The following is a 12,668-nucleotide window of genomic DNA, read 5'->3' as shown; positions in this document are numbered from 1 at the left end:
ACCCTGCAGAAGGTAGAACAGGATGCGGCCACCCCTGGCCTGGGTCAAGCCCAGCCTCGGGCTCTGCCCAGACCCGCGACCCTCCCCGCCCCCCGGCGGCCGTGCACTGCGGACTACATTTCCCATAATGCACACCAGGGGCGGGCAGGGCCAGGCCCAGCGACTGGAGCCGGGCCTCCGCCGCGAGAGGCCGGCGAATGCTGTCTTCCTGAACCGGCAATCGGCAAGGGGCGGTGGGAGGGAGTGGTGGCCTGCGCCGTGGCCATGTCTGCGTCCGCAGGGGGCCGTGGTCCTGCGAACCTGAGCCATCAGTCTGGGCCCGGCCGGATACCCATGCCCTCCTAGGGGTCCGGCAGAGGGCAGTGACCGGCAATCTCTGTGTTCTCTCCCTACCCCCTTCCCCGAGAAACAGGTGAGTCCGACTGCCAACCCACGTGGCCTGGGGGCGCCGAGAGACTGGAGAGCTGTCATCTTTGGAGGGAGGGGCTTGAAGACGGGGCCCCTACCGTCTACGTTGCTATTTGCGGTAGGAGGACTGGGTTTCTCTAGGGTCCCTTAGCCGGTTCCCAGCTGGGGAATACAAAAGCGAGGCCTGGAGCTCTTCCTTTGGCTGGCAGGGCAAAGTCCTATAGCGGGCAGTGCCCAAGGAGTACCCACCCACACTTAACGCACACAGATTCGGCCGGGCAGAGTACTCTCAAAGATTGGCAGAGATTGACTGTGGGGTGAGCAGGCAGCTCCTGAAGGTGTCTTGCGGCTTGGGACTTTGCTCTCAAAGGTGCCCTGGCTCAGATAACCAAGCTGCCTCTTGTACCTGGTGAGCCACCCCTTTCTGGACTTGAGTTTGCTGCAGGAGGGTGAGCAGCCTTTGTCAGAGAGGGGAGTGGCCACCACCAGTGGCAAGTACCAGGCTATACTCTCACCACAGAGTAGCTATCCTGCTGAAGCAGCTACAGCAGAACCTGACCTGGACCCTGTCTGCCACACATCCAAGCACCCTGGCACCACCGTCCCAGACAGCCCACTTCCCAAGCATCAAGGCAGATTAGGGCACTATCTAAGCAGGAAGAGGGAGCAAGAGTGCTAGGAAGCCAATAGGGAGGGGTTCTTGCCAGGCCCTCCCACTCTCCAGACCAGGCACCTAGAAGAGGGAGGCATACCGGAAGGGCTCATTGAGCTAACTTGTTTGGTGACATTGCTGAAAGGCACAGCAGAGCACTTCTGGGGAAAATAGAAGCCCTGGGGGCTTCTGGAGAGGCCGCCAGAGAAGGGGCCCCACAGGAGACTCTGGGACTGGTTCCAAGAGACCTCTCTTTAACTGCTTCAGCCACCCAGGAGCTTCTGCCACACAGGTTATGGATCCAATAGGGTTTGCGGTGGGGTTTGCTGTGAGTCATTCACCCTCTCTGCCTAGTTTTTTCCCGTGTTAAGTGTCCAGAGAACTGTTTGTTTCTTCAGGGCTTTTGCCTGGATCCCCAGATTGGCCTTGGAGATCTTGAGGTACTGCATGATCTCAAGTGGTCGGGGAACTGTTCAGAATGAGGTGCACACTAGCCCCAGCCAGCTGACCCTGCCCTGACCCCATGCAGGTACCATGTTGAGTAGTACTCAGTTATGCTGGTATTCAGCTCAGTTACCTGAAGTCCAGTGGGGTCAGTGGGAAGTGGGGCCTCAGTACATTGGATAAGTGCTGTGGCCCTTGTTTGAGTCTTTGAGTCAGAGGCACAAGGCTACAGAGCGGGAGCATGTGGCAGAAAGGAGTTCAACTTGGGAGAGATTTCTGGGAGCAGCAGAGAACCAGTGGTCTGTCCCGCCACTTCAGGGTGGAGAACCAGTGAGCCTGGAGGAACTCCCAACCCTAGGCCCAAAGGCATCTCTTTGTCCCAGCATCACAGATGGGTCATTTCAGGTCAGAGCCCACCTAGCTTCATGAGGTCAAAAGCACATTTCCCCAGGCCTGTTCACTGAAGGCCTGGCTCAGGATGAACAATCTCTAAGGACTTATTTATATTCCAGAGACCACTGGACCTGTATATAAGTACGGGTGCACACGGTCTGAATGTTAACTAAACATAATCATGATATGCTAAAGACAGCTGAGTGTGTACATGCCTACTCTGTCTCAGAGTAACCAAACTACATGCTTTATCTCATTTAATCCTCACACAACCCAGTGAATCAATGCTATCATCATCCTCATTTCATAGGTAAGAAAGCTGAGACTTATAAAATCAAGTCAGGTTAATCCTGGTCCCTCTGACTCCAGAGCCATTTTTTTCCCCAAACACTGAGGACAAATCTTCCCCACAGGCTGGAGTCTCCTGAGGCTATGTGGGAGCTGGGTGTTGTTTGAGGATCTTTCACCTTCTCCCTTCCAAAGTTATTTATCTGACAAGTGTTAATTAAAATCCTCCTGCCTATGGAGCTGACATTTTGCTACAGCTCACAGGGTGACCTTCGATGTAGAAAAATAAAATACGGCTAGGGAGATAAGAATCCAGGATATTCCAGGAAAGCCTCTCTGATAAGGTACCTCTTGAGCACCAACCCGAAGGAAATGACAGAGTGACTCATGTAGATATTTGCCCAAGTAGTGGAATAGGTGAGGTGGAGGGCAGGAGAAAAGCAGAGTGGTATGGTCCATGCAGAAAGTTCAGCAAGAGTGAAGTTCTGAAGTGAAAGAATACTCAGGAATTACATTTACACTATACTGGTTGTTGCTGTTTAGTCACAAAATTGTGTCGGACTCTTTGTGACCCCCATGGACTATAGCCCACCAGGCTCCTCTGTCCATGGGACTTTCTAGGCAAGAACACTAGAGTGGGTTTCCATTTCTTTCTCCAGGCGATCTTCCCAACCCAGGGATAGCACCCGCATCTTCTGCATTGGCAGGCAGATTCTTTACTGCTGAGCCACCGGAGAAGCTACATTATACTTAAGGAAAGCCATGAAGTTGGGTTGAAGCAGAGCGAGTAGGGGCAAGAATAGGAAATGAGGTTGAAGAAGTAATTGGGGGTGGTGGTGCGGGGAAGCACGTGTGGTCAGTGGTTCTTGTATACCACTGTGAAGAAGCTGGCTTTCCCACTGGGTCAGGTATGACTGTTAAAGAGTTGTGAGCAAAGAAATTACATGGCCTGACTTCTGTTTCAAACCAATCACTTTATGTACTATGACAAGGACAGACTCTCCAAGGACAAGGACAGAAGTGGGGAGACTAGTTAGAAGCCCGTGGCAACCATCTGCCAGAGAGATCGTGTTGGCCTGAACCAGTGTGGTAGTGGTGGAGGTAATGAGACATGGTCAGATTCTGATTGCGGGTGGTTCCCCCTGAACATCAGTAATGTTTCATGAAAGTTGGACATTCTGTCCAGAATCAGTAACTTTGTATCTGTTGCCCACTTTTTTTTTTTTTTTGTCTTTTAACTTTTTTTTTTAATTGAAATACAGTCTATTGGTGATGGATAGGGAAGAAGGGAACACTGATGATCTGAGGGGGAGGCAACAGCTGCTGAAGCCACATGCTTGGGTAGGTGAGATGGGCTGGAGTGGAGGCGTTAGCCCTCAGTGGAGCCAGGATACTTCATCTTCAGCAAGAAGAAGGAAGGCAGAGTCTGGCAGGTAAGGTGAGGTGGTGGTGGGCAGCTCGGAAGTTCTCTTTGTGACTTCAGTTTCCTCAGTGAACTAGAAGGAAGGTTCTCACTGATAGAGCTGAGAGTAAGCATGGGAGAAGATGATGGAAGCTTAAGAAGAGAGATGATGTGAAGATATCAACTAGGGGAGTGGGCAAGTGAGTACACATAGAAATGCGGGACATGTGCACTTAAAGCAGTGCTTCTGGACCCTCTCCTTAGTAAAAAGCATGTCCCAATCTAGGTCTCCATCTACGGAGCCAGGTCCAAAAGCCCTGGCTCCCCCTCCACCTGCATCTGGACAGACTCATCTGTCTGCAGTCATTCTCTTTACACAGCAATGCAGACCCCACCCTGGCGTTTAAGTTAGCTTGTGGAATAATGGTCTACAGGGTTCCTGGTATGGGCTGTGTCTTCTTGCTCAAGACCTGGACATGCTCTAGTTGCCTTCCCATCCACTGCCCCAGGCTCGGTGGTGTTGCAGTGGTTGTTTTGGCCTGTTTTGGCTTGCTTCTCTTGGTCTCAGTTTCAAAGGAGACCTTTCTGGACACCTCCCCAGGCTTCTGTTGAGGCCACACAGCTTCTTAATTACTCTGGCCTTTTGTCAAACAAGGTGGCCCACACCTTGGTCTTCTGGGCTCTGACCCTCACTGGGAACCATCACTCTTGATTGTCCTGGTGGACAGGCTTGGGTGGGCCTAGAAAATCCCCAAAGGTAGATGTTCTCCCAAATAAACTTCCTTTGAAGGTTACTCAAAACACACTCTGTGTAGGGTGATGCTGTTGGCCAGTGGTCCCCCCTCTTAGGCCGTGGTGCTCCAGGAGCAGTGTGGGAATGGCCATCAGGCCAGTCTCTGGCCCCTGCCTCCCTGTCCGTCTGCTCTGCACATTGACCTTCTATAAAAGATTAATTTGAAGAAAGGATCCCATGGCTTACCACAAAGATGACAAGAAGAAGAGCTTGAAAATCAGTTCTTTGGGTCAAGAGGGTGGTCAGAGAGAGAGGTCTGAGACACAGATAAGCTGAGGCTACACCAATGCTAGTGATGGTGACGCTGCCTCCCTAAAATCACTCTCTTCATGAATGTTTTTGAGCACCTACTTCATGCCAGGCTCAGGGTGGGGTCATTTGCCTAAGGTGACAGAGCTAGTAAAGGGACAAGCCTCAGTTATTCCTTGCAGACTCTGCCCCAGGGCAGAGGCAGGGTCTCCTGTGCTCACACTGACACCAGCCCTGCCCAAGCCCTGGGCCTGCCTGCAGTGCCTGCCTCGTGAGTCCCTGGCTAATCTCTGCTGCCCTTCTAGCCCAGACAGTCAAATCTGTCTCCCCTAAAGGGTCAATGCCTCAGATGGAACCTGTCTCCTGTTGATGGTATGTTGCCTGCCAAATGAAGACCCTTCAGCCTGTCATTCAGGGCCATAGAGGCTGAGCCTCAGTCCACCCAACTTCGTTATCCCTGACATCCAGTCTCGGCCACATCCCCCCCTGACCCTGAGGCTGCAGGAGGGCTGAGAGATCAGGCTGCATCTGTCCTCGGTGTCCATCAAATGGGCACTGAGAACCCACATGTCCGCAGTTTGTTTTGACTGGAAAGGGGAGCCCTGGTGCCAGATTCAATAGATGCAAAATGCAAGTGGAAAAACAAGGCTCAGGCCTGAAGACAAGCCAGCTTGCTCTGACTCACTTCTTTCTTAGCACTTAAATATCAAAAGGAACTGATCGGTCAACTCAAGTTTTGAATGGAGAAGTATTCTCGGTAGGATGTACAAGGGAAAATATCAGGATACAGAATGGTTTCAGCTCCAGCGCTTCTTTCCTGTCTCAACCTTGAGTGAGGTGCTTACACTCTCTCAGCCGCAGTTCCTTCACCTGTAAAGCAAGCCTGACAAGAGTGCCTCCTCAGAGGGGAGTGATAGGATTGGATAAAAACCCACATAAGCTTAGCATGCTACTGTGGCATTTAGGAGGGGTTAGCTGCTATTATCCCGCTCCAGTACTCTTGCCTGGAAAATCCCATGGATGGAGGAGCCTGGTAGGCTACAGTCCATGGGGTCGCTAAGAGTCGGACACGGCTGAGCGACTTCACTTTCACTTTTCACTTTTATGCATTGGAGAAGGAAATGGCAACCCACTCCAGTGTTCTTGCCTAGAGAATCCCAGGGACAGGAGAGCCTGGTGGGCTGCCGTCTATGGGGTCACACAGAGTCAGACACGACTGAAGTGACTTAGCAGCAGCTGCTATGATCAGTTTGTAGCTAAATAGATAACATTTTACCCACTCCAGTGTTCTTGCCTGGAGAATCCCAGGGATGGGGGAGCCTGGTGGGCTGCTGTTTCTGGGGTCACACAGAGTCGGACACAATTGAAGCGACTTAGCAGCAGCAGCAGCAGCAGATAACATTTTATATACATTGTTTTAAAAAAGAGTAGAGGGAATTCCCTAGCTGTCCAATGGTTAGGACTCCGCGCTTCCAGTGCAGGGGGCATGGGTTCGATCCCTGGCTAGGGTACTAGATCTCACATGCCACAGGGCATGGACAAATAAATAAATGTTTTTTTAATTAAAAATAATTTTAAAACCCTAGAAAGAAATATGCTAAAATGTGAACAGTGAGAGATCCTGAATGGTGGGGCAGTGGTGATATTCCTTTCTATTTTTTTTTTTTTTATTTTCCAAGTTTTCTACAGTGAATAGATACCGTGTGTTCTTCCTTTCATAATCATCAAAAGAAGAGCACGCTTTTTTCGAAGGGCATATTCAGAACCCATTCCCTAGAGGTCTGAATTACTTGGGTCCTGGTGAGGGGTACTTTTCTGTACTTAAGCACAGCTAATTGTGCCAGTGAGCCCTGCCACTAGCACCTTCCCCTCAATGATGCCTTTGCTCCACAGGAGAGCCCAAGGGATGGCCGCTGACATGCAGAGGAAGAGAAGCAGTGAAGGCCCTGATGGCACGTTGGCGCCTTCTAATGGGCAGAGTGTGGAGAGAGCAGAGAGCCCCACACCAGGACTGGCCCAGGGGATGGAGCCAGGTACGGGCAGGGTCCTCGGGCACCCCCAGCCAGCTCACAGCCAGAGCAGCCTCCTGGGCAGTCTCAATTCCCAGCCACTCTTTTGCTCCCACTCATTCATGCATGTGTTCACTCCCTCACTGGCTATTTGTCATGAGCTGGGGATACTGGAGGGATCCAGGCTCAGTCTGCCTCCGGCCTTCCTCTCCATGTTGTGCCATTCGCCCTGTGATGTCTGACTGCCCATGTGGGCCTTCCTCCTCTTTCCTGGGCCTACAGGTCCCTCCCTGGCTCCCTCTCCCTCCCTTAGCTCTCACCTTAAATGTCATCTCCTCACAAGAGAGGCCTGCTCTGACCACACTCTGTATAGAACACTAGTTTTATAGGGTTGTATTTGTGTGTGTAGGTATTGCCCATCTCTCTCATTCACAAGCTCGGGAGCTCTTTGAGCACAGAGCTGTGGGTACCCGTGTTGTACCCTGATGGCTGGTACAGTGCTGAACTCATAATAGAGACTCAAAATGTAACTCTTAAACTCTTCTGTACCAAAAAAAAAACCTTAGTAAAGGAAGATCAACCTGGTCTCTGCCTTGGAGGAGCTGCAGGCTAGTGAGAGCATTCCACTGGATGGGGTTCAGAGCCATGGGTCCCTGCATGGGCTTGGGGAGGTATCTCCCAGGGAGAGAGATTCATTGAGCACAGCGGGTATTCCATGCAGGGTGAGGTACTGGGCACACAGCAATGGACAACCAGGTTCCTGCCCTTGAGGGGGAGCTCAACTGCAGTTGTGGAGAAGGGCGATAGCTGATGGGTGCCCCATGAGAAGTCAAGGAGGGGGTATATGAAAGAGTGTTTGGGGCTAGGGGTCAGGTGACAGGGCCAACTAACATCTTTGCTGAGAGCTGAAGTGTGATGGGAGAGCTGGCCTGGGAAGAGGTGGGAGAAAGCCTTCCTGGCAGAGGGAACAGGAGATGCAAAGGCCCTGAGGTAGGGGAGGGTATTCAAAGAGCAGAGGGCGAGGGACTGTGAGATGAGAGTGAGAGGGACAGGCAGAAACCAGCCACCACCTCAGCCTGGAGGGATTTGGGTCTTATTCCCAGTGTGAGGAGACCAATGAGCTGTAAGTCACATGACTTGTAGCAGACTATAGCCGGAGGGAGCAGTGGCTTGCCTCATCACAACTGCCTCAGGCAGTCAAGCTAGAGCACTGTATGGGGCGCCATGCTGGTGAATCGGTCTGCCGGCAGGTACCCCTCTAAGCTTCAGTGCTTTTGGCTGGCAGGTGCCGGACAGGAGGGCGCCATGTTCGTCCACGCCCGTTCCTACGAGGACCTGACTGAATCAGAGGATGGGGCGGCTTCTGGGGAGAGCCCCCAGGAGGGTGCCGGGGGTCCCCCACCTCTGGCTACAGACATGCGTCAGATCAGCCAGGACTTCAGTGAGTTGAGCACCCAGCTGACGGGTGTCGCCCGAGACCTGCAGGAGGAGATGCTTCCAGGAAGCTCTGAGGACTGGCCAGAGTGCCCAGGGGCAGCCAGGCGACCAGCCACAGAGCCCCCAAGGGATGGCGCTGGCGAAGGGGATGAGGAAGAGGCTGCTGAGGCCTGGCGCCGGCACCAGAAGCATGTCTTTGTGCTGAGCGAGGCAGGGAAGCCTGTGTACTCCCGCTACGGGTCCGAGGAGGCACTTTCCAGCACCATGGGCGTCATGGTGGCCCTGGTGTCCTTCCTAGAGGCTGACAAGAACGCCATCCGTTCCATCCATGCAGGTGAGCCCCCTGGAGGGGGTGCTGGGAGGTCTCCCTGGCGACACAGTTCATTCACAGCAGGTTTTGGACCCCCAGGGACTAGAGGGCTGGGATATACTGTGTGACCAAGTCCCTCCACCTCAGAGAGCCCCAGGTCCTCATCTGGGAACACAGGGAAACAACACTGACTGCCTCATAGAGCTGTTGTGAGGTTCAAAGGTGGCTTGCACATAGACTTTGCCCTTAGAGTAAGAAGCCTGGGGCGGTGACCAAAAAATCGCAGGTCTTGAGTCCACCCAGCTCTTGCCACTTAACTTAGCCCAAGAATGTGTGGGTTTTGTTTGTTTATTTGCGGGTTTTCTTTTAATTTTTAAAAAAAAATTTTCTTTCCGTTTTTTATGGCTTTTTTTTCCTATTTTTGTTTTAATTTATTAAAAAATAATTTTGGGGGGCACACTGTAGGGCATATGGGATCTTAGTTCCCCAACCAGAGATGGAACCCAAGTCCCCTGCAGTGGAAGGGCAGAGTCTTAACCACTGGACCACCAGGGAAGTCCCAAGAATGTGTAAACACACTGTCCTGAAGTGCCTCCCCAGTCTATGAAGCCGACCCCCTGGTAGCTCAGTCAGTAAGGAATCTGCCTGCAGTGCAGGAGACCTGGGTTGGATCCCTGAGTCAGGAAGATCCCTTGGAGAAGGAAATGGCAACCCACTCCAGTATTCTTGCCTGAAAAATCCTATGGACAGAGGAGCCTGGCGGGCTACAGTCCCTGGGGCCGCAAGAGTTGGACACACACACACACACACACACACACACACACACACGTGCGCGAAAGTGACAGGCTCCAGCCGAGAAAGCCGGGCTCTGAGGGTGCTGGGCCAGGCCAATCCGGGAGGGCTTTCCCGGGAGAGGGGCTGACGCTGATGCCGCCTCCATGCATCCACCCCACCAGATGGCTACAAGGTAGTGTTCGTGCGCCGGAGCCCGCTGGTGCTGGTGGCGGTGGCCCGCACGCGGCAGTCGGCGCAGGAACTGGCTCAGGAGCTGCTCTACATCTACTACCAGATCCTAAGCCTGCTTACGGGCGCGCAGCTGAGCCACATCTTCCAGCAGAAGCAGAACTATGACCTGCGGCGCCTGCTCTCAGGCTCCGAGCGCATCACGGACAACCTGCTGCAGCTCATGGCGCGAGACCCCAGTTTCCTGATGGGGGCGGCGCGCTGCCTGCCCTTGGCGGCGGCGGTGCGTGATGTGGTGAGTGCCAGCCTGCAGCAGGCACGCGCCCGCAGCCTGGTCTTCTCCATCTTGCTGGCGCGAAACCAGCTCGTGGCCCTCGTGCGCCGCAAGGACCAATTCCTGCATCCCATCGACCTGCACCTGCTCTTCAACCTCATAAGTTCCTCCTCGTCCTTCCGCGAGGGCGAGGCCTGGACGCCAGTGTGCCTGCCCAAATTCAACGCGGCTGGCTTTTTCCACGCACACATCTCTTACCTGGAGCCTGACACGGATCTCTGCCTGCTGCTTGTCTCCACCGACCGCGAGGACTTCTTTGCGGTCTCTGACTGCCGCCGTCGCTTTCAGGAGCGCCTGCGGAAGCGCGGAGCGCACCTGGCGCTCCGGGAGGCACTGCGTACGCCCTACTACAGTGTTGCCCAGGTGGGCGTCCCCGATCTGCGCCACTTCCTGTATAAGTCAAAGAGCTCAGGACTCTTCACCAGGTGAGGGCGGGCCTTGGGGACACTGCTAGAGGGAGACAGGGGCATGGGGAGAGGGCGCCGGTTGGGCCTGAGCCCTTATGCAGTCCTGAAGCTGACCACCCCTCTGGAAAAGAGCCGACTTGCTGTGTCTGTCTGACTCTGACCCTAGGGAACCCCACCCCTCATCACCCTACTCCCCATCAGCCTAGACCTCTCTACTTCATTCATTTACCAGAAGGCATTGAAATACCCAATTCACCCAGGGAAGGAAGCTTGCACCGAGGTCTCCTGGGTTGCTGGCCCTGGAGCTACTCTGCCTTTGGGGTCAGTTTGGTCCAGCCGGCAGGCAGGACTCCTCCACCTCCTCCAACAGAAAGGCTGGGGCCCGATGAGGCCTCTTCTATCCTCCTGTTACCCCCTTTTCGGTCCGGAGGGTTCCCAACTCAGTTCTCCTCCTGTCCTGTCACTCTCTCTAGGACACCTAAACTCAGATTGGCTTCTCCACAGGGAGGTTCCCCAAAACTGCCATGAACTTGGGGGCGAGGGGAGAAGAGGGCTGCAGTCTGGGTGGACTCCCAGGGCTCCACCCCACCCCACCCCACCCCCACCCCTGTCCTGGGCAGTCTTCAGCAGGGAGGAGACAGTGGCTTGGTTGTGGGGGGGATGGCATCCGGAGGGTAGGCCACATGGTGGAGTCTCCCTGGCTAGGAATAGGCATTTCTGGATTTCCAGAGAAGCCAGTGGGAGTCATTCCTTTGCGAACCCACTCCCCCATCTCCAGCCCTGAGATTGAGGCCCCTTACGACAGTGAAGAGGAGCAGGAGCGGCTTCTGGGCCTCTACCAGTACCTGCATAGCCGCGCCCACAATGCCTCCCGCCCCCTGAAGACGATCTACTACACTGGCCCCAACGAGAACCTCCTGGCCTGGGTAAGGTGGCCGTGGGGTGGGCTGGGCTGCCTCGGGGTCCTGGGCAAGGTCCTTAGACAACCTGGATGACCACCCTGTGCCCCCTCCTCCAGGTGACAGGCGCCTTTGAGCTCTACATGTGCTACAGCCCACTGGGGACCAAGGCGTCGGCCGTCAGTGCCATCCATAAACTGATGCGCTGGATCCGCAAAGAGGAAGACCGCCTCTTCATCCTCACGCCCCTCACATACTGATGAGAATGTGTGTGGGCGCAGCCCCCCTAGGCATACCGGGCTGTGGAAGCTGTGGGAGCCTCCAGGTGGCACTGGCCTCTCTGCTCCCCCTCCCCCTGCTGCAGCAGGCAGCAACTGTGGGGTGGTGTGTGCATTAAAGTGCTTTGGGGAAGACACTGAAGGGCCTTGTCCCTGGTTCCTTCATTCACCCTCTCTCACTCACATACAAACCCTGGCTCCTCCTCCCTAAGCCCTGCCCGTGCTTCCCCATGTTCAGGGGCACATGCACATTTTTAAATAGAATTCTCTTATGATTTTATTTGATTTTATTATTTTTAAAAAATTTTATTGGAATATAGTTGCTTTAGCACATGCACATTTGGGCCTCTCTTTCCCCTCCTTCGCACAGCATCACATGCGCTCAGAGTCTGCCCCTGGGGTGGGCTGTTTTCATTCAGCAGGAGTCCTGCCACATGTAAAGAGTTCTCTGGGACCCCAGTGGCCTTCCCCCCCAACCCCTTGTGAAGCCTCACCCCCACCCCAGTCTGAGCCCCTGGTGTGTCCCCTGTCACTCCTTGGTGGGATCCCCAGTTGTGTGCCCCAAAGACTACCCAACCACGTGGGAGCCCTGGCTGATGCTCTGCTTAAGGGGCTGCTGTTGTTCAGCAGGGGCTGTGCTGAGTGAGACAGGTACAGCCAAGAGGGGAGGGTCTGAGCCCTGGCATGGCTGGGAGCCCTTGGTGAGGTGACCTAGTGCTAAGCACAGGCAAAGTCAGAGTCCAGCCTCGCTCCAGCTGTAGGCCTCTGGGAAAACTGTCCCAGCTTAGGCTTCCTCATGAAGGCTGTCCACCTCGGCTCCCCTACCTCCAGCCAGCACATTCCTCAAGAGTAAGCTGGAGAACCTGGAAGAAGACCCAGCTGACCTCTGGGGTAGGAGTGGATCCTGCCCTAAGAAGAACAGCCGATGCCCTCTTCAGTCACCTGGCCCAGTGTCTGGCATAGCCCAGCCTACGTGGGTCACCATGAACATCCCAGGAGGCTCAGAAGTGAAGGCCCAGCCGCATTCACTCAACATGAGAACTTTTCTGGACAGAGCCCAAGGCACAGTGCAGAAAGCCTCAACCTTCCTGCTAGAGGCTCTCGCAGTTATGCCATAGCTCTACCATCTCATTGGCCAGGGGAGCAGAAGACCTCAGAAATACTTATAGGAGAATAATGTCCACAGAATATGGTCTTCAGACTATAGAGTGAATCACCCTTACATGACTCTGAGTGCCGGACCAAGACACTCTGCCGCTAAAACCAACCCATGCTAGAGAATGTGTCTGTGTGGGTGGCATGGGCCAAGGATGCACTGGAATGATTCACTTACTGTCTCAGGAAAAGGCAGCATAGCCCTTCCCCTTGGCCCCACCCCTTGGCCTCACCCCAGATCATACTA

At 54.2% G+C, this 12,668-nt stretch overlaps 1 protein-coding gene across 3 annotated transcripts; it reads left to right on the top strand.

Annotated features, from left to right (window-relative positions):
- Positions 1-170: 170 nt before the first annotated feature.
- Positions 171-11,465, top strand: MON1A (MON1 homolog A, secretory trafficking associated). 3 transcript variants are annotated; one of them, XM_052640017.1, is made up of 7 exons: positions 3,211-3,286; positions 3,448-3,618; positions 6,523-6,662; positions 7,924-8,409; positions 9,342-10,107; positions 10,868-11,015; positions 11,108-11,465. In XM_052640017.1, exons 2-7 carry the CDS (start codon positions 3,458-3,460, stop codon positions 11,246-11,248), a joined length of 1,842 nt encoding a protein of 613 aa, XP_052495977.1. In that variant the 5' UTR covers positions 3,211-3,286; positions 3,448-3,457; the 3' UTR covers positions 11,249-11,465. The 3 variants fall into 3 exon arrangements, with proteins under 3 accessions (XP_052495985.1, XP_052495977.1, XP_052495993.1); XM_052640025.1 differs by lacking the exons at positions 3,211-3,286; positions 3,448-3,618 and adding an exon at positions 171-412; XM_052640033.1 differs by lacking the exons at positions 3,211-3,286; positions 3,448-3,618 and adding an exon at positions 3,688-3,787.
- Positions 11,466-12,668: the final 1,203 nt, after the last annotated feature.

The sequence above is a fragment of the Budorcas taxicolor genome, chromosome 1, assembly GCF_023091745.1.
Source record: "Budorcas taxicolor isolate Tak-1 chromosome 1, Takin1.1, whole genome shotgun sequence".
NCBI lineage: Eukaryota > Metazoa > Chordata > Mammalia > Artiodactyla > Bovidae > Budorcas > Budorcas taxicolor.
Note: the sequence above shows the minus strand (reverse complement) of the source record. Positions and strands in the feature narration are given on the sequence as shown.